Source organism: Larimichthys crocea, chromosome XIII (genome assembly GCF_000972845.2).
Source record: "Larimichthys crocea isolate SSNF chromosome XIII, L_crocea_2.0, whole genome shotgun sequence".
Taxonomy (NCBI): Eukaryota; Metazoa; Chordata; class Actinopteri; family Sciaenidae; genus Larimichthys; species Larimichthys crocea.
In genome coordinates, this window is record NC_040023.1 from 6927870 (window position 1) to 6949241 (window position 21372).

At 40.7% G+C, this 21372-nt stretch overlaps 2 protein-coding genes across 2 annotated transcripts in view; both read left to right on the forward strand.

Moving 5' to 3' along the window:
- The window catches only part of LOC104927362 (adseverin-like), a 16157-nt gene extending 4654 nt beyond the window's left edge, over positions 1-11503 (forward strand). Inside the window, exons 2-16 of the mRNA XM_027287328.1 lie at positions 2042-2196; positions 2512-2673; positions 3705-3854; positions 5296-5388; positions 6026-6158; positions 6282-6370; positions 6465-6680; positions 7435-7556; positions 8060-8150; positions 8292-8462; positions 8555-8732; positions 9671-9792; positions 10107-10184; positions 10264-10324; positions 10491-11503. Of these exons, the coding sequence (XP_027143129.1) occupies positions 2042-2196; positions 2512-2673; positions 3705-3854; positions 5296-5388; positions 6026-6158; positions 6282-6370; positions 6465-6680; positions 7435-7556; positions 8060-8150; positions 8292-8462; positions 8555-8732; positions 9671-9792; positions 10107-10184; positions 10264-10324; positions 10491-10654 (1985 nt within the window). The 3' untranslated portion in view covers positions 10655-11503. The remainder of the gene's footprint in view (positions 1-2041; positions 2197-2511; positions 2674-3704; positions 3855-5295; positions 5389-6025; positions 6159-6281; positions 6371-6464; positions 6681-7434; positions 7557-8059; positions 8151-8291; positions 8463-8554; positions 8733-9670; positions 9793-10106; positions 10185-10263; positions 10325-10490) is intronic.
- Positions 11504-12132: 629 nt separating this feature from the next.
- Positions 12133-21005, forward strand: LOC104927366 (adseverin-like). The gene is made up of 16 exons (XM_027287329.1): positions 12133-12331; positions 14186-14340; positions 14890-15051; positions 15152-15301; positions 15550-15645; positions 15756-15888; positions 15989-16077; positions 16170-16385; positions 16957-17081; positions 17238-17328; positions 17686-17856; positions 17958-18135; positions 18398-18519; positions 18834-18911; positions 18991-19051; positions 20623-21005. Exons 1-16 carry the CDS (start codon positions 12139-12141, stop codon positions 20757-20759), a joined length of 2157 nt encoding a protein of 718 aa, XP_027143130.1. The 5' UTR covers positions 12133-12138; the 3' UTR covers positions 20760-21005.
- Positions 21006-21372: the final 367 nt, after the last annotated feature.

The window sequence follows — 21372 nt, forward strand, 5'->3', positions numbered from 1 at the left end:
CTACTTAGGCGGATGGGCTGGGGTATGTTGTAAAGAGATTGTACAGATTAAAAGGAGAGTGGTGAATGATGCAATTTATTGTTTTAATTTGTATATGTGGCTCGGTGTTAGGTGAGTGTAGGACGGTAAGGATCCAGGTTAATGGAGTCTTGTTAATCCCGGGACAGTAAGAGGATCCGGCTGAATGATTTCGGATGACTTTTATGTCCAGCTCATCATTACAAAGTGAAGTGGGAAAAGTCGTTGCATGATTTTTGAGCATGCACAGACAGGTTTTTCTCATTCAATTGTAATCGTCATCGGGACAGGATGGGAAATGAGAACCGGTTCCGTGTGTTCAATTCCATGAAATCGTTTGGCAGTTTATCTAACGATTCTCTATCGATTCCAGAAGAAACAAAGTCTATGCTCGTCGATCCTATTATGAGTCTCCCACTCGGTCAAGACGTTCCATAAGTTGGCTGAATTTTACAAAAACAGACGGCCACAAAGGGCGACTTGCAATCATGCAAAGGTGGAGAAACAGCGCGGGAGGGAACAGCCGACATGCAGAAACATTTGTGCACACAACATGCATATTTTAAAATGAAGTCGGGTTTTTGACACGCTCGGAATGGAGCTGCATCTTCAACTTAGCCGCTCTCTTCCGCCGGAGGCTCTGAGCACCTCTGTGTTAGATAAGATTTTTTACGATTCCGATTCCATTATCGATTCTGCTTAACGATTCGATTCTTTGTCGATTCTGCTTAACGATTCGATTCTTTGCCGATTCTCTTATCGACTCTCATTTGGGGGAAAAAAAGGAGAACAAACATTTGATCAGCATCATCTAGAGGAGGTAGGGAATCGATAAGAGAATCGTTAGATAAACGATTTCATGGAATTGAAACACACGGAACCGGTTCTCAACAAGAACCGGTTCTCGATTTCCCATCCCTAGTCACGAATGACAGATTTACTAATTGAATGAGAAAAACCTGTCTGTGCATGCTCAAAAATCATGCAACGACTTTTCCCACTTCACTTTGTAATGATGAGCTGGACATAAAAGTCATCCGAAATCATTCAGCCGGATCCTCTTACTGTCCCGGGATTAACAAGACTCCATTAACCTGGATCCTTACCGTCCTACACTCACCTAACACCGAGCCACATATACAAATTAAAACAATAAATTGCATCATTCACCACTCTCCTTTTAATCTGTACAATCTCTTTACAACATACCCCAGCCCATCCGCCTAAGTAGCTGCCATTATCATCAATGAGCGGTTGCCACCACCTTTAGGAATAGCTTCTGGAGTCAGGATGAGCTGACACTGCGGATCAGCGTAACTTTCTGCAGACTCAGAATCAGTATCACAGATTCACAGATTCCTTGCCTCAAACAAATCTTGGAAAGAGGCCAGAGAGGAAGTTTAGTTGCTTTGTTTAGTTGACTTCCTGGATGCTAACAGGAATCATGGTTATGTTTTTGATCCAAGTTCCACATCAACAAAACAAAACAAACAAAAAAAAGCTATTCTGATTCTTACTGAATTCATAACTTCAGAAGATCTAAATGTGTTGTAATGGCAAGACATTGCCGTCTGAAGACTTTCTTGGGGATTGTCACAACATTTGGATTGACTCTGCGGAGAGAACATGGAGTTTTTTCCTTATTGTCCTCATGTCCTGAGTTCACAGAAAAATAGTGTTCATCTGTGGTATGAGTAATCTTTCCTCTCACCCCTGCCACATTTCTTCCCCTGTCCTGGGATTCATCATGTCAATGCACTCTCTCTCAGTTAGAATCCCAGTTAAACTCTGCAACCAAGAAATCAAATTTCAGATATCTTGTTCTTTCTTTTCTGTTTTTCTGTTTCTTGTTTATACAAAATGTAATAAAGGTACTCAGATTGAGTGCAATCACTTGTGCTTGCATGGACCTGGTGATTCCACGAAGAGTTCCAGAAGAAGAGTGGACGCAGTAAAACAGGATACATGCACAGTTTTCCAGTGTCATTTGAGCTTCATTTGAGCCCGTGCTTGTTTTTTAAAGGAAAGGAGTGCAGCCAGGACGAGAGCGCCGCTGCAGCCATCTTTACTGTACATTTGGATGATTACCTTGGTGGTAAGCCCGTCCAGTACAGAGAACTGCAGGGGGTCGAGTCGACAGCCTTCACCAGCTACTTCAAGGGAGGGATCACTTACAAAGTATGGATCAGATTTATTATACTCCTTAACATTTCTCTTTGTACTTTTTATTTAAGACCAAGATAAATTCCCTGAATCTGAAAGCCTATTTAGCAAATAAACCCAGTCTAACCCAGTCAGCGAGGAGCAGCTCTGCCATGATGGATGTTCTGGAAAACATAATGACATTATTGTTTTTTTTAGTTTAATTACAGCTTGTTTGGTCCATAAAAAAATTCAGTCGCAGCATTATGCTTGACCACAGGGAACAGTGACTCATGGGACACGAGATGAAGTTAGAGTCTGAAGTAAACAGTGAATGTTTGCGTTGCTCAGACAGGAGGTGTCGCCTCGGGTTTCCACCATGTGGTCACCAATGACCTTTCAGCGCAGAGACTCCTCCACATCAAGGGCCGGAGGGTCATCAGGGCCACCCAGGTCCCTCTCAGCTGGTCCAGCTTCAACAGCGGAGACTGCTTCATCATCGACCTTGGAGATGTAAGGACTTACTTATATCTGGTTGTTTGTGGAGGGGGGGTTATTCAAACTGGAGTAGTGGACAAGATCAGTTTATATATAACACTTCTTATGCTGATTAAAACTAAAATTGGCATGCTGATTCCAAAATTGCAGTTTTTTTTCTAGCACGTCAAGTTTTTTCTTAAAAGCTTACCCTCCAGATAAGCAAAACTCCACTGATCAGCTGTAGTAAGACTTGCCAGCTGATTACGATCGCAATCATCTACAGCTACGTGGCAACTTGTTTGTGCATCACACATTGAAGTGCGGTGAGAGGTGTGTGCAGCTCCCAATAGGTCAGTACTATCAATATCTGCAAACAGAAAGCCAGCATAGTAGGAATGAAGAAGATTTGTGCTGTTTTTTCTCTTAACCTTGTAACCATGGGCATACCGTTGTAAGTTCTATTTGGTTTGATGCTGTTTTTGTAGTTTTCAAAGCTTTAAGTATTCCATCTTAGTGTTTTATATTTCCTTTGTTCCAGATCATGTCTGCTCCTGCTACTTCTCATCGTAAATGCCTAAAACAACCCTGACTCCTTTTGTTATATTTGTGGTAGTTTCACCATTCCAAGTCAGAGGAAAGCAAACATCAGTGCATTTGTCCAACGAGCATATTTTGCATATTTTAAAGTAAGACAAAGCCATGGGCCCCTCACAAAGTGTGCAAGCAAGTGTGTGGAGAGTTTACGGATGTGGACCAAAGGAACACGTGAAAAGTTGGCATTTGGTATCCCCATGGTTTGGCGAGAGCAAAAAGATCATTGCACAGACTTTTGTTTAGTGAAAACAAGCACATATCTGTTAAGTACAGTATTTTTCATATTTTTTAAGAAAACTGGGATCCTATAGTTCAAAAACTTGACGTGATAGAGAAAAACTGAGATCAGTTTTGGATTCTGCATCCAAAAATTAGTTAAAAACAGCTGTCAGACCTAACTCAACAAAAATTGTGTTCCCCATTCTAATGATAGTATTTCCCTTTCTGTCTGTTTGTTCACCAATTTCTAGAAAATCTATCAGTGGTGTGGATCCAAGTGTAACAAGTTTGAGCGACTGAAGGCAGCACAAGTGGCCAGAGGTATCCGTGACAACGAGAGAAATGCCCGAGCTGAACTTGTGGTTGTAGAAGAGGGAAGTGAACCAACCAAGTTAACTGATGTGAGTCTCAGTTATTGTGCATATGCAGTTCTTTATCACAGACGTGTTACGTAATATGTTATACTCGGATTTTAATCAGAGAAGGGTAATGATAAAATAAACGACACCCATTGGGTTCACCAAAATTATTAGGAACTATCCTCTGGGGAGCATGAATTCAAATATCTTTGCCATAATTCACAGCAATACTTGTCGAGATATATTGCTCTGTTTGTTATATTATGTTCAGATATTATATTGTGTCTGTGTGTTAAGCACCTATGTGAAGTCAGGATGTGGTTAGCCAAAATTTGACTGGGGGAAGGGGGAAAACTCTAGCCTGACACCAACCAATGCATCGAAAGATCACTGATTAACATGTTTATAACAAAAGCAGAAACGTGGAACAACACAACAGTTTGTGGTTTTAAGGGAGAGTTCTGTGCTTCGACTATTTAAGAACAGTGTATCTATCCACCCAGCACTGCAGAGTCTGAAGCTGTAGCTGTAGCAGGTTGACAGACATAGTGTGCGACCACAGGTTTTGGTATCAAACCGTCATCCTCGCTGTGAGAACACAACTTTAGGCAGCAGGAAATAGATGCCCATAGTTGTTTTTACTTTTCTTTTGGTGTACAGTATAGATCAAACAAAAAACATGTTCATCGGTGAGGGAGGTGTTGGTAGGTGTATTTCTGTACCAGCCTGGACAAAACTAGACTACTTGCTATAGCTGGCAAATGAAGCCAACAGGAAAGAACTGAAGTGAGTCAGTCTCAATAAGCCTCCATGGTAAAATGTCCAACTTCATAGTAGAAATAAACATGTTTACAACCTGGTACAAAAAACAGTTTTGGTCCCTGTTAATAACAACCCATTTTCACCCATTTTAATGTAATTAAGGCTTAAAATTGTGCATAAATAACGGCAAGGCCACTTTGAGTGACAGCTCGGTGCCATTACAGGTGGCTAGTTTTGGTAAAACTGGCTTTTTTTTTTAATCCCACCACAGCTCCAATCACAATCCACCTCCTATGTCTCATTTTTTGCATCACCCAGATAGCTATAGTCAGAGCTGTGGTGAAGTCAGAGCTTCACCACAGCTCTTCACTTATCGGTGGGCATCATAAAGACTGCGTCCACTAGTCTTTACAAAGCCTGTGGTATACACTTTCAGTCGTTTTTCTAGGCTAACCACATCCTGACTCTGGCTTTGTATGTATAGATGTTAAGAACACTGAATTATTACTTGAACAGCCTACAAATCCTGCCTACTCCAGTTTGCCAAGGAAAGGCACATGATGCGTTTTTCTTTTTTGCAAATCATTTTTTTTTCCGTTGGTCTCCTCACTGAATGTTTTCCATAATGGAAATGGATGCTGTTGTGTTTTTCTGTGCAATCGTGGTTTTAACATGTTAGCCTGAATGACTGGATGCATTAGTGGCTTTCCACATTAAACAGGTCCTCGGTGTCAAGCCAGAGCTGTCAGAGGGGGATGACGATGATGACACGGTGGCAGACTTGTCCAACAGGAAAATGGCTAAACTACACATGGTACAGTATTCACACATAAAATACCAGCAATCCAAATGAACTTATGCCTGACTTAAGTGTGCACGGGATATTTTTGGGAGGATTGGCCGGTTGGTTGACTAAATACAATAACTGCTCTTGTCAAAGAAGATCGCATCAAATCAGGCAGATCTCGTCTCATGCAAATTGGCACTGTTCTGCATATGTGGATGACAAAGTCAACTTGATGTTAGCGTTGATGATTACAGTTAAGGTTCCACCTTTTCATTTATTAAAGAGTTTTATTAATGAGGATGAAAAGCTTCAGCTGTTAGTGATGAGAACTGTACGTTTACGCAGTTTATACCTCCTTTAATTTCTTGTGGAGCAGTTACTCTGGATGGTGAATTTTGATTTTCCGCCTCTCCTTTCCAATCATTTGGTCAATGGCACAAATTTGTGGGTCAGCATCGACCAGAGTTTTAACCTTGAGTTGACTTAAAACATTTGGACAATTCATTGCACCCACAAGTAAATCCTCTAATCGCAGCAGATCCATTGGATTCCATTCTCAATTTTAAATGCTGATGTGAGCAGTCAGTGCAGTTTTGCTTAAGGCCTATTGTTTCATTCCTTCTGTTATAGCTGGCAGCTGATTTGTGTGTTTGTATGTTGCCAGGTATCTGATGCGTCAGGATCCATGAAAGTGACCGTTGTGAAGGAGGAAAACCCATTCCTCCAGAGCGACCTGCTCTCGGATGAGTGCTTCATCCTGGATCATGGCAATAACAACATTATATTTGTATGGAAAGGTAATCAGATGGTAGCACCCGAGAATTTTAGCATCTGCTTTGAATGTTCCATTGTCTCTGTTACTGCACCGCAGGTTGTGTGGCTTTTTATAACGTCATTATCTTCTTGTTGATCTCCAACAGGGCATAAAGCCAACCCCAACGAAAGAAAGGAGGCCATGAAGACTGCTGAGGGCTTCATCAAACAAATGGGCTACCCAGCAAACACACAGGTTTTAATATTATTCGATTTGATTCTTTTAGTGAGCAAAAATCGTGTGACTTGTGTTGCCAGTGGTCACAGTGTTTCTAATGATGGTCCTACAGATCCAGGTGTTGCCAGAGGGTGGAGAGACTCCCATGTTCAAGCAGTTCTTCCTGGGCTGGAAGGAAAAAGACCAGAGTGATGGTTTTGGGAAGGTGTTCGTCACTGAGAGGATCGCGAGGATCCAGCAGGTGAAGTTTGACGCCTCCAAGCTTCATGAGTCCCAGCACATGGCAGCCCAGTACAACATGGTGGATGATGGCAGTGGAGACACGCAGGTGAGTGAATATATGCCATCTGTAGTTAGGTGTAGTTGCATTTATTGATTTAGTGGTGAACTAATAGTTGAGAGGATATATGTTCCAGTCAGATTTGGTTTAAGACTCTTTGGAACTTCAAGTTGTCCGTTAAGAGGTTATGTTGTAGTAACCTACACATGTAGCCGCTGTGGCCTATGTGAAAGTAAAAATGTAAAAGCTTTCTTTGGCTGCTTGCGTTTTCTTCTATGAGTTTTAATTCCATTGGTGATTGTTGAGACAAGACCAAACAGAGGTTACAAATATGTAACGTGAACGCAGTTCCTGTGGGGAATCATATTCAAACATGAAAATAACTAAATCCATCCAACGTTTGATGAGAACTCAACTGTAAATCCAAACCTTGTCTTTGCTTCAAGTCTAAACCCACATGGAGACCAACCATGAGCTGAAAAGAAGAGTAAAAATAAGACCTGGTCAGGAGGACGCAAACACAACTCCAGTGGGATGATAATGTTGGCAACATGCAACGGTTGTTGCTGGCCTATTAGCCTTAAAAACCCAGATTTTGTGTTTAGAGCTTGGTCTTTTGGCTGTTTTCCCAAACATTTGTAGACTTTGACATGGGTTTACATACATGATTGATTAAGTTAAAGGAAAGAAAATAGTAGTAGCACAATGAAAAAGGAGTAGTGCATCTTCCAGCAGTGAAATTAGGTTAAAGAAATCTCTCTTTGTGGCCCTTAAAGCAGTTCTTCTTGTTCCCACCTTTCAGATCTGGAGGGTGGAGAGCATTGGCAGAGTTCCCATTGACCCAAAGAGCTACGGTCAGTTCTACGGTGGGGACTGCTACATCATCCTGTACACATACGGGAAGAGACAGATCATCTACACCTGGTAGGACTGTTCGGTCATTGAGCCGTGACTTCCTCTTTGATATGCTCCATCTAATTCTCTGAAGCAAGCTTCCTGATTTATGTTGATTATATCTAAGGTTTATTTCCATGTTGTTTCAGCACTGAAACTGCCATCTGCCTGTTTAAATTATTTAAATTATTAAGCTTCACTAATCAGTACTTTATCAGTAATCACGTGTAATATAAAATGTGTCGCCCTCAGTGATTACTGCAAAGAGAATTATCACCCGCAGCTCCACTGAGCTTTTTTTTATCCTCTTTTAGCTCTTTGTTTTGGATTAACAACACATTTACTAATTGAATGCAGCATTAAAGCCGTTTCATTGACGTTTTCTTGGTCGCATGGGGACAGCAGAAACAACTCAACACTGACATATTATCACCTTATAAAGTTAATATACTGCTAATGTGTAAAAAGCTCTGTAGAGCAGGTTCACTATCGTGCCATCTTAATACGTCTTACACGTCTTCTTTGGCCTGTAGGCAAGGAGCCAGCTGCTCTTTGGATGAGCTAACAGCGTCTGCGTTCCTGACTGTAGAACTGGATCGTTCACTGGGAGGGAATGCCGTTCAGGTACAAGTGAAAATGAACAGTGCATTCAATGCATGCCTGAAATTGCTCATAAATCTTTCTTGTCTGCCTAATGAAGCTAAACACATGTTCAGTATATAGAGCTGTGGCCTACACATGATTGTTTTTTGTGTGTGTCATCAGGTCAGAGTGTGCCAGGGTAAGGAACCCCCACATCTGCTGAGTCTCTTCAAGTCTAAGCCCCTCATTGTATATAAGAGTGGTACGTCCCGCCTCGGAGGTCAAGCCCCCCCACCTCCAATCCGACTCTTCCAGGTGCGACGGAACCTGGGCAGCATCACCAGGATAGCTGAGGTGAGGACTTGAGGACTGAATTCACTACACAGAGAAAATTGTGACGCCTCTTCTGTTTAATCTGAAGCTGTAAAATGTCATGTATGTTTCAGGTCGATGCCTGTGCAGCCAGTCTGAACTCCAACGATGCCTTCCTGCTGAAGATGGCTGACGGGCGGGGCTATATGTGGATGGGCAAAGGGGCCAGTAAAGAAGAGGAAAAAGGAGCTGAGTACATGAGCGAAGTGCTGAACTGTCGCAGCAAAAGGATCAAGGAAGGAAATGAACCAGGTCAGCATCTGCATGAAAATATAGAAATAAAAACAACAGCTGAAACTGACAGCACAAGTGATCAGCTGTGAACAGCCGGTAAAACTGGTACCAAAATAAACGTGTGAAGTCCAGCCAGCGTTTGTTATGCATGACTAGCAGCATTGAGAACAAAAGCTGAAGAGCAAGCAGGATGTAATAAACAGAGCAGGAGCTAAATAATGAGTACTGCACTGAGTCACATGTGAGGTTTAAACTGTAGAAGCCAATTTAGCCAAAGAAAAAAAGAAAAATAAAGAAAAAAGTTCAGAAAATTTAGACCTTTTACAACAAAAAAAATCAGAAACTTAAATTTGGTTTTATGATGGCGCCCTCTAGTGTTTCATTCATTCAACAGAATACCATCAGGGATTAGTGTATGTAAATGGAGACCTGATTTCAAAACAGCAAATCAAATCCTGCATTAAAACAAAATAAACATAGTTTGTTGATTCTCTCTTTCTCTGTGGTGTAACACACTCTGGCAGCTGCTGTCAAAAACAAAGACACCTTTCCAGTCAGATGACAAAAAAATAAAAATAAAAATAAGATCCCTTACAATGCATCTGCACTTAATGCCACTGATCACTTTAGAGCTGCCCCAATACGTGCAAACAAAACCTCATTGATTCTCAAACCATGGTTTGTGTACGACTGGTGGTACACAACCTATCTCTAGTGGTACATGGAGGAATCTCTATTTTCTAAAAAAACATAATATACTATCAAATAAACTGTAATTATTCTTATTTTCAGGTAATTCTACACTAATGTAAACACACTTATGGATATTATACCTCCTAATTGTTACACAGTGGACCTTTAACCCTGACTTGAGCACAATTCTAATATACCGTACAGCCCCAAGCTGCTGATTTTATGTGTTATTCTTAAATGCCAGAGTGTGTTTTGCGTTGCAGATGAATTCTGGGCAGCATTAGGAGGAAAGACAAAGTACCAGAACTCAGAAGGACTGGAGAGTGAGACCATGACTCACCCCGTTCGTCTGTTCGGATGTTCCAACAAGACCGGCAGGTTCATAGTAAGTATTTGATCCACGTTATTAAAGCCTGTTTTGTGCTGCTGTGTTACATTGTTACATTACATTTGACAAACTATATTAAAACATGTGAGTCGACACTTCTATCATCACTCCCTCACCTAACTTCTTTAAAAGCTTCTACTCAGCTCTGCACTTTTTTTATTTGACCAGCTGCTTTAAATCACACTTGGGTTTCTTGTTATATTCCTCATATGATCGATGCGATCCCAACACAATCAGTGATAAAAACACTGCAGCGGGTCGAACGGGATGTGGTGGAGCAGTGTTCTAACCAGGAGTTATCATGTGTGCAGATTGAGGAGGTTCCAGGAGAGTTCACACAGGATGACCTGGCTGAGGATGACGTGATGCTGCTGGATGTGTGGGATCAGGTACACGGCTGTAGCAGATGTTAAATCATGTCTGAACTGACTGAACTGTCACTCTGATACAAACAGTTCTCTGTTGCAGGTGTTCGTCTGGATTGGAAAGGACGCCAACGAGGTGGAGAAGGCTGAATCTGTCAAATCTGGTGAGCTTGTTGCGTAGGTTTAGATCTGAAGGAATATGAATGCATTTTCATTTTAGAAGCATGAAAATCTTAGATAATCTTAGTTAGATCTTTATCCTCATGTCTTTTACCTCTACCTACATGTGTTTGCTGCTTTCTATCAATGACTCTTTTTCCTCCTCTGCAGCCAAACAGTACATAGAGACTGACCCTAGTGGTCGTGACAAGAAGACTCCTTTGGTGGTGGTGAAACAAGGCTACGAACCCCCCACCTTCACAGGCTGGTTCCTGGGCTGGGACCCCTCCCACTGGGACTCTGTCGCCAAGAGCATGAAGTCCATGCATCTTTAGATTTAGATTATGTTCAACAGATGTATTGATCCAGGACAAACAGAAATATTCTCTTTTATATAACCAGTTTGATCAAAGAAATAAATGTTTTTTTTCCTGTGACATGTTTATCAGAAACCGTGCTTGTATTTTTCAGCTCATACATTAAATTAATTTACAAATAAATGAAAAGCATTTATGAATATCTCTTTAACATTACAACTTTCAAACAGATATATACACACAGAGTTTTTAGACAAACTTTCCACCAGTCTGAACAGAAATCCACTCCTTCCCAAAGATGCTGCCACAGGCGCTGACATCCCATCCAAACCCTCCCTACAGGAGCTCAAAACCCTTTGCTGGCACACATCCCACTATCTTTGCTGTTCAAAATGTTCAACGTTATATCAGTAGCACGCTTACATATGTTACAAATTAGACATTAGATAAGATATGTACAGGTTTTTCATTTGGCTCACAGCAGGACAAAAGTTTGTCAGAGGAAAATGATTCTCTTTGTCATGAACTTAATTATGCTCCCACTCTCAAATGCATTAGCCATGTCCCCATCAACAGACATATTTACATTTCCTCCTCACTTCCCGCAAAAAAAGACAGTATAAATTCCAAGGCATTATAAAGCCTGTATCATAGATATTGGTGTGAGATAACGTATCAGATTATGACCATCACATAAACTAATAAATAGTCATAAATGTAAAACTATATCCTACTTGAATATCACAGTGATAACGTGTAGGTGGTGCCTGACTGGAAGTGACTGACTCATGAGACTTCTTTTTTTTGTTCCTTATGTTAATACATGTAGTCAGATCATGTGTATTTAAGCCTTTAATAAATGCTTGTGTATATACATGCTGGTCTGTTTTATGTTGGACAACAGTGAATTCTGCCAACCTCTATGTTGATCTGTTAAACTTTCCATATTAACAGTTTAGTGTATTTTATGAGACTGATATCAATTAATTGATTGCCTATAGTCTTCCCTCCTTTAATGGTGGCGCCTCGAGGAACTCTGATATGAATTAATTAGGGTAATTATTTGATTATCTTTGATAATTCGTTAGATTAGTTAGATATAGTTAGAGATGTTTTAGTAAACATAAGAGACTATTTCCTCTGGCAGAGTCAGATATTTGTTGGTGCAGTGAATATTGGGGGAGAATATTAGCGCATCACTGCCCTCTAGTGGCCCAAAAATTAATAAATTAATCATTCAAGAAACAATCAAAGGTGTGTGTATAAGCATGCCTTCTGCAAAGTTTGATTTGTGTGTGTTTGGATGTGTCTTTCATGGCAGCATGTGGACACACCCACTCTCTATCTAAGATTTATTACAGAAGTGAAAGCACTGCCGCTGCACACTTAGACTCAAACAGAGCAGCAGTGATTTCCTTCACTCAGCCCTCAGTTCCTCCTCTCACCTCACCTGAGATCCTCACTCAGCCTGAGCAGCAGCAGCAGCAGCAGCAGCAGCAGACATGGTGGTCCACCATAAAGAGTTCCCCAAGGCAGGCCAGACAGAAGGCTTGCACATTTGGAGAATCGAGAGTCTGGATCTGGTCCCTGTTCCCGAGAACTTACATGGGAACTTTTACATTGGAGATGCGTACGTGATTCTCTACACTATCAAACAGAGGCTCACCTTTGCATACCATCTACACTACTGGCTGGGTAAGTGAGCGAAACCATGGATCCACTTAATCAGGTCCATTTCTTTCTTCTTGTTTAATCTCAATATAAATAAAGGAAACGAGTGATAATATTAAGAGTCACAAAGTAGTCATGAACAACCCTGATCCCAAAAAACATTGGTAAAAAACATTTTTTAATCGTTTTTGACTCATATTCTTCTCTAATTTCACTGACAAGCTTATATTAGATAGCCTGAAAGTGGAACCCTAACCCTAACCCTAACCCTAAATCCGCATTTTCAAATTGTTTGTCAAACTCATGAATGTTGCGTCTTCTGAGATTAAGAGGCAAAGGACTGTCCAGATTGTCACCAGTGCCAGGTTCAAAATCCAACACCAGTGTGCCAATTGCCTAATGGGAAACTTATACATCTGTGACAGCACCATGTGTTTATGTTATGAAGTGCAAAATACAAAAGTGGAGATCCCGGTCTGAAGCTGTATGTCAAGCAAGAACAGGGACAAATTTGACCTTTGAAACTTTAACAGTTCCTCGGATTCCAAATACTTACTGAGTGTTGTTGATCCAACACAGCGGCCAACATGACCCTGTCCCAACTTTTGAGTGTATAGTTACAAAAAATATTGTTGTTTGTACTGTATCCCAACTTTTTTGGACTCTGGGTTGTAGAAAATTGTGACCCAGCAGCCTCCTCAGACACATTCTAATGAGAAATATAGCAGCAACACATGTACAGCACGTATCTGTATTCTTTAAATATCTGTATCACACATGGATATTTTTTATTTGTTTAATGATTACTACCATTTTATTATTCTGAAACCTTGAACGAAGTGAACTTTATCCTGCATACATAAATATTAAAGACAAATAGCGACGTGTTAATGGAGTGTACGTGATTAAAAGTCTGTTCAGTGTTTCAGGGATGTTATAAATGGGGGGCGTGGAGCATATACAGCGTCATGCACGGGGTCAGGCTGGGATATTGGGAATGGACTAATAGGCTCATCATTATCACTTCTTATCACAGGTTTATGAAAGCATATAATCTTTATGTTGCCGAGAAATAAAATTGAAAGTAGGACAGATTTAAGAACCAACTAAAGTTCACTGCAGAGTTCACACGTTAGTGAAACTACAAACAAAGGTTTTCTATAATGTGAATGTCCGTGTCATTATGATGACACTATTGTGCTTTCAGTTAGAAGAAGATCGTGTACACTGATGCATTATTAATGCAGAGTTTCATTTCCAGTAACTTCTTTTGGAACCAACATGTACCATCCACCTGAGGGTATTCAAAGGCATCAGAATAAAAACATGTACCTGTCTTCATAAGTATTTTAGTACATGTCGACTCTCTCTCACAGTACAACAAATTTTGCCACGATCATGGGTGTGCAAAATCCATCCATCTCTCCAGTTGATCTATGAACAAGAAACAAGCTTGGTTTAAAACCAAAAGGTGTTCATGTTTATTACTTAAAGACTTCTGAAAGTCATGAGGTGTGTTGAAGCTGCGATGTTTAGGACGTTGACAGAGAAAGCTATAAAGATTTTTTTTTTTAAAGAGAGACTGGTTAAGGGGTCGCCAGACAAAAGTAATCTAGTAAGTAATATTGGCTGGCTGGATTGTCAGGCTGGCATTTTGAATATGTGCCAACGTACCTGGACTTTTCACCGCTGCTATCTTAACAAGATGATGTAACAACAATAACATGTAAAGGCAATAAAATAACAAGAAAGTCCTATGCAACCTCCTACTACTGACCTAAAGGGAACTGCAGGCCTGCTAATGTAACAGAAATGGATGCATCCATAGTCTCCCAGTGTCATTTGAGCTTCATTTGAGCCTGTGTTTGGTCTTTAAAGGAAACGAGTGCAGCCAGGATGAGAGTACTGCTGCGGCCATCTTTACTGTGCATTTGGATGATTACCTCGGGGGAAAGCCCGTCCAGTACAGAGAACTGCAGGGGGCCGAGTCTACAGCCTTCACCAGATACTTCAAGAAAGGGATCACTTACAAAGTATGGATCAAGTTAATTACTGGACTGAAATTGGAATCAGTTGACTTGTGATTGTTATATACTTTGACTACCAAACACTTATACTAACACTACTACTACTAGGGAAAAGGTCATAGGGCTACGCTTGACCTACGGGAAGCATGAATGCGTGGAGCACACTTGGATGACATTATGGGAAAGAGACTGAAATTCCAAAAATAAAAGGGTGCATCGTCTGCAAAGGGGGGAATTTTTGTGTTGTGTTGGTGGCAAATTTACCTACAACACAACCATCAGACAAAATAACCCTTAAGTCAGCCCTGAGTTATTCAAAGCTTATATCATTCTTATTTACACTGGTGTGGAACAGTTTAACTGATTTCATGATTATTGAGGGGCTGATCATCTGAGCGTTTAAGTGAAATCTTATGGCATGCTTATTTCTATTAGATTTGTGACAAATATTCAGCAGCGGTACTATTGGATAGATTGTTTTGAGACTGAAATATCTTGACATCTGCCTTGATGGAGTTGCACTAAAGTGATGATTGACTGTTTGATGACCCTCAGGCAGGAGGTGTCGCCTCGGGTTTCCACCATGTGGTCACTAATGAACTTTCAGCGCAGAGACTCCTCCACATCAAGGGCCGGAGGGTCGTCAGGGCCACCCAGGTCCCTTTCAGCTGGTCCAGCTTCAACAGCGGAGACTGCTTCATCGTCGACCTCGGGGCTGTAAGGACACAGTATTCTCTGTAGGGAGGGATTAGTGGACTGGACAAGTTAATATGTTGATAGTAATTCCCTGTCTGCCTGTTTCTTCACCAATCTCTAGACAATTTTTCAGTGGTGTGGATCCAAGTGTAACAAGTATGAGCGAACGAAGGCAGCACAAGTGGCCAGAGGTATCCGTGACAATGAGAGAAGTTCCCGTGCTGAACTGGAGGTTGTGGAAGAGGGAACTGAACCATCGGAGTTAATTGATGTAAGTTTCAACTGATTTTTTTTCTGGTTTGTTTGTTTATGTGTTTATCGATTAAACACAAAAGCCCTGCTTCCAGCCTTTATGTTAAGACTCTGGCTTTGTACATAATCTATAGACATGACAGTGGTATCAACCATCTAATGAATGTTGAATTACTCCTTTGAATTTGTGTTTTTCTGGTATGGCATTGTGGTTTAACATGTTAGAACTAAAATCCTGGATGAATTCATGGGTTTCCACATTAACAGGTGCTTGGAGTCAAGCCAAAAGAGCTGCCAGAGGGGGATGACGATGATGACACAGTGGCAGATATGTCCAACAGGAAAATGGCTAAACTACACATGGTACACACAAAATACCAGCAATTCAGTTCAAGTTGGGTTTTGCTGAATGTTGTGTTCTTAGTGTTCCTTGCATGGGGCCTATTTATATTTGTGCTTTTGTATGTTGCCAGGTATCTGATGCATCAGGCTCCATGAAAGTGACCGTTGTGAAGGAGGAAAACCCATTCCACCAGAGCGACCTGCTCTCGGACGAGTGCTTCATCCTGGATCATGGCAATAGCAACATTATATATGTATGGAAAGGTAATTAGATGGTTGCACCCCAGAGTCCCAATATCTGCTCTGAATTGCAGACTGTGCTGGGTTTTCATAACATCAGCTTAATCCCACTGATCTCCAATAGGACGTAATGCCAACCCCAATGAAAAAAAGGAGGCCATGAAGACAGCTGAGAGGTTCATCAAACAGATGGGTTACGCAGCAAACACACAGGTATTATTCATATTTTTGGATTAGATATGTGACTTTGTGTAAAAAGGAAAGTGGTGCCAGTGGTCACAGTGTTTCTAATGATGGTCCTGCAGATCCAGGTGTTGCCAGAGGGTGGAGAGACTCCCATGTTCAAGCAGTTCTTCATTAGCTGGAAAGACAAAGACCAGAGTGATGGTTTTGGCAAGGTGGTCGTCACTGAGAGGATTGCAAACATCCAGCAGGTAGAGTTTGATGCCTCCAAGCTTCATGAGTCCCAGCACATGGCAGCCCAGTACAACATGGTGGATGATGGCAGTGGAGAGACAGAGGTGAGTGAATATATTTTAAAATATTTAGCGATGAGTGGCCATGACTTTGTTAGGATTGGTTCAAGGCTCTTTAAGGCGTGAAGCCTACAAACCCTGTCTTTAAAAAGTTGTCCATTAAGGGGATAGGGCGTAGTTGCAGAGCCTACACATTTCTGAGAAAGCTTGCTACGTCATGCAAAGACACTGCACTATGTATGCACTAATGCACTAATCAAAACCTTATCTTTGCTTTATCTATAATCTCAGTTTTAGTGACACATCCACAAAGATTTATTACCAAGATTGCTTCACTTGACCTGAAAGATCTGTCCACAAAGTGTAATGTTTGCGAATACACCAGCCATATAAACGTTATGTAGTATGTGTCAGGTATTGTATTTAAAATGCTGTCCACAACGGCCAAAGAGAAATAATATTTACTGGAGTAAATGATTGGCAGTGTACCAACTAAATGCTGATGTATTTTCCCAAACCTGTGTGCAAAATTACACACCTGTAAAACAAACATTTTTTTTTAATGGTCTCTTTTATATCATTCTTACATGTGGTGCTTCTTGTTTCCATCTTTCAGATCTGGAGGGTGGAGAGCATTGGCAGAGTTCCTCTTGACCCAAAAAACTACGGCCAATTCTATGGTGGGGACTGTTACATCATCCTGTACACTTACAAGACTAGTAGCCATATCATCTACACCTGGTAAGACAGTCAGTCACTCAGCTGTTTTTTTTAGAGGCAACAGTAATTAAAGATTAGATCTCTTTAGCGTTTATTTTGGAGTAATAATTCTGCCCAAATCTTACATATCAAGACATTAAGTACTCTAATTATTGTTACGTGCCCTCTGGTCTGTAGGCAAGGAGCCAGCTGCTCTGTGGATGAACGAACAGCCTCGGCCTTCTTGACTGTATCACTGGATCGTTCACTCAAAGGGAATGCTGTTCAGGTACAGTCTGTGTGATGTTAAAATGAACAGTGCATGCCTGAAATTGCTCATAAATCTGCCTAATGAAGAGAGTGACTGAGAGTGACAATGTCACTCAAAAGAAGTCTGACATGAGAAGCAGGAGGCTCAAACTAAGTAGCCCCTCACCATCACACCTCCATGCTTCATGGTGGGAACCACACATGTAGATACTGGCCGTTCATATTCTTTACATCATGCAAAGACGCGGTATTTGGGGTCATCGGACCAAAATACAGATTTCCACTAGTCCATTTCTTGGCCCAAGCAAGCAGGGCATTCTTAATCCTGAATATTTTAAATTTTCTTTGAAAATGTTTTTTATGTGTTTGTCATCAGGTCAGAGTGTGCCAGGGTAAGGAACCCCCACATCTGCTGAGTCTCTTCAAGTCTAAGCCCCTCATTGTATATAAGAGTGGTACGTCCCGGCTCGGAGTTCATGCCCCCCCACCTCCAATCCGACTCTTCCAGGTACGACGGAACCTGGGCAGCATCACCAGGATAGCTGAGGTGAGGATTCTCCTGCTGTAAAGACTGAATTTACACAGAGTAAATATGTAATAATGCCTGATTTTTTTATCTGAAGCTGTAAAATGTCATGTATGTTTCAGGTCGATGCCTGTGCAGCCAGTCTGAACTCCAACGATGCCTTCCTGCTGAAGATGACTGCCGGGCGGGGCTATATGTGGATGGGCAAAGGGGCCAGTAAAGAAGAGGAAAAGGGAGCTGAGTACATGAGCGAAGTGCTGAACTGCCGCAGCAAACGCATCAAGGAAGGAAAGGAACCAGGTCAGCATCTGCATTTGACTTGCGTAAAACTATCGAATTATCCATCACGTTATCACACACTGTCAGAAGTAAGAAATGGTAAAATTCAAAACACACATGAGCAGCATGAGTGACATCTGTGAAACTACTGCAACTTTTTCCTGCGACGTTCTTTAATACTGGGCTTTAGATTGATGTTTGGAGTATAATAAGTAAGGGATAATGTACGACAAGCTGGTACTGTGTGTTACTCTTAAATGTCAGAGTGTGTTTTGTGTTGCAGATGAATTCTGGGCAGCATTAGGAGGAAAAACAAAGTACCAGACATCAGAAGGACTGGAGAGTGAGACCATGACTCACCCCGTTCGTCTGTTCGGATGTTCCAACAAGACCGGCAGGTTCATAGTAAGTATTTGATCCACGTTGTTAAAGCCTGTTTTGTGCTGCTGTGTTACATTGTTACATTACATTTCATAAACTATATTAAAACATGTGAGTCAACACTTCTATCATCACTCCCTCACCTAACTTCTTTAAAAGCTTCTACTCAGCTCTGCACTTTTTTTATTTGACCAGCTGCTTTAAATCACACTTGGGTTTCTTGTTATATTCCTCATATGATCGATGCGATCCCAACACAATCAGTGATAAAAACACTGCTGCGGGTCGAACGGGATGTGGTGGAGCAGTGTTCTAACCAGGAGTTATCATGTGTGCAGATTGAGGAGGTTCCAGGAGAGTTCACACAGGATGACCTGGCTGAGGATGACGTGATGCTGCTGGATGTGTGGGATCAGGTACACGGCTGTAGCAGATGTTAAATCATGTCTGAACTGACTGAACAGTCACTCTGATACAAACAGTTCTCTGTTGCAGGTGTTCGTCTGGATTGGAAAGGATGCCAACGAGGTGGAGAAGGCTGAATCTGTCAAATCTGGTGAGCTTTATAAAGGGATTAGGTTTAAAATAAGAAAATGACATCACACCACACCCAGGGGCCAAACTACAATACTCATATCTTACATATAAGCCATATATTACTTCTTTCCCTATAGACTTGTACTTGGCAGCATATACATATACACACAAATAATGCCTTCTTTAGTATAGATATAATAGATTTAATCAAAAACAAGACAAACCTGAAGAAATGTGTATGCAACAAACATATGTGCATATATTAGCAGACAACACGTGCTTGTATAAACAGTATAAACTCAAGCACAGCATAGCATAAAGAGTCTAGTGCACACATGCGCGATGCAGTGATGTTAAATCTGTGATTAATGCAACCACACCCTTGCACTCTCTGACTGCACGCATCAATAAAATGTTTACTGGTAATGTATTTCAATATTTTTTTTCTGTTCCTGTTTGGGAAGCTCAAAGCACTTGGATACGTTTTTCTGGCATCCACCTGTTTTTGAGCTACAGAAAAAGTTGATCCTGCGCTTTGGCTGAGATGGAAAAGTTGGTGTAGCAAAAGAAAAAGCAATGAAAAACAGATTTCTTCTGACACGTGATTTAAATGTCAGCTCAGTCTTCACCGGAGAACAAAGACTCTTGCAGTAATACATGAAACGAACATATTTCCATCATGTTTTCCATTGTTTGAGCTCGCACTGGAGCTCTTTTCATTACATCATCTGTCGCCGTCTTCTTCTGTAATGGAGAATTAGCACCATAAACTATCCTGATGTGCCCGACTCCTAAAATTTACTGAAGAAATACAGTCTATAGAAACTTACTGACTGGAAGTGTTTGAAGACTGAATTTGTTGACTTTTTCAATATCTAACCATAACCAAGTGTTTCATAATAATAATAATAGAATAATATAATAATAATAAAATAATAATAATAATAATAATAATAAAATAATATAATAATAATAAAATTAGTATGACACCTTTCTTAACAGAGTTACACAGTGATTTACATGGCTGAACCACGGTTCAAATATTTCAGGACACAGGCAGATGGTGTAATGTATACAATAATTCAGATAATGAAGGAAATAAAATGGAATAAACCCACAGCAATAAATGCAAATATAGATAAAGATAATAAAGCAGATGTTAGCAAAACAAAAAAAGACACTGAGGCAGATAACATCCAACAATTAAACGAATATTAAGTGTAAAAGAATAAAATATCAACATGAGTAATAAAAAAACAGATAACACGTGATGGAAATAAAACAATGTGTTCAAACTACTTCTTTTTATGAGAAGTGATTTAAAACATTTCATTCAGATTCACCAGAACTCTGTTCTTCTTCTGTTTAGTATAGAAATGTTACACAAAGTGAATGTAACCTAGCAACAAATTCATTTCCTCATGAGAGTAAATGTATTTTTCAGCAGACAGAAAGACATTTGAGTCGCCGTGCTGCTATACTTATATATAATAGTTACTTCTTACTGCCACATGAGGTCTCTACTGACACACATGAAACCGATTTACTATGTGCGTCTGTATAACAATGACTCTTTTGCCTCCTCTGCAGCCAAACAGTACATAGAGACCGACCCGAGCGGCCGGGACAAGGACACTCCTGTGGTGGTGGTGAAACAAGGCTATGAACCCCCCACATTCACAGGCTGGTTCCTGGGCTGGGACCCCTCCCACTGGGACTCTACATGAGCATGAGGTCCAGATTAAACAGATGTATTGATCCGGGACAAACAGTTTTATATAATCAGTCTGATCAAAGAAATGCATTCCTTGATAAATGTGCTTGTATAAATTTCTTGGCGCACAACCCACATGTCACGACTTTCTTAGAACCGCCCTGAATTGTGTATTTATTTAATATCTGAGTATCTATTGCTAGTGGTTCCCAAACTGGCATCTGAATGGGGGAACATCAGAAAAGGTTTGGGAACCACTGCTCTTTGATTTGCTGAATATTTTAGTCGTCTTTGTTTACTTTTGTTTGTTTTATATATACATATATGGAATTAATGCTGATCTCCTCATCTCATTGTTTGAAAGAAAAGGACTGACTGTATTTCCAAAGATGTTGAGTTGTTCCCTTAGACCTCTGTCAGGCAGAAAAGTTGATTTCCTATGAGTGAGTACAACTAACCCATATGAGGCAGTGTAAGCTCGTGTTTGGTTTTAAACGCCTATTTATCTTTTAAAAGTGCTTCATAAATGGTTCATAACACATTATAATGACGGGTGTTACACCAGGAACGTCCACTGGAGGGTCTGCAGGACAAGTTGAAATCTCTGTCTGAATTTCAGCTGTGTG

Bases quoted from the DNA above. Each gene is read 5' to 3' on its own strand.
- LOC104927366 (XM_027287329.1), top strand. From the start codon at position 12,139: ATGGTGGTCCACCATAAAGAGTTCCCCAAGGCAGGCCAGACAGAAGGC. The intron at 15,302-15,549 runs GTAAGTTTCAAC...CCACATTAACAG, and splicing joins AACCATCGGAGTTAATTGAT to GTGCTTGGAGTCAAGCCAAA. The intron at 17,329-17,685 runs GTACAGTCTGTG...GTTTGTCATCAG, and splicing joins TCAAAGGGAATGCTGTTCAG to GTCAGAGTGTGCCAGGGTAA.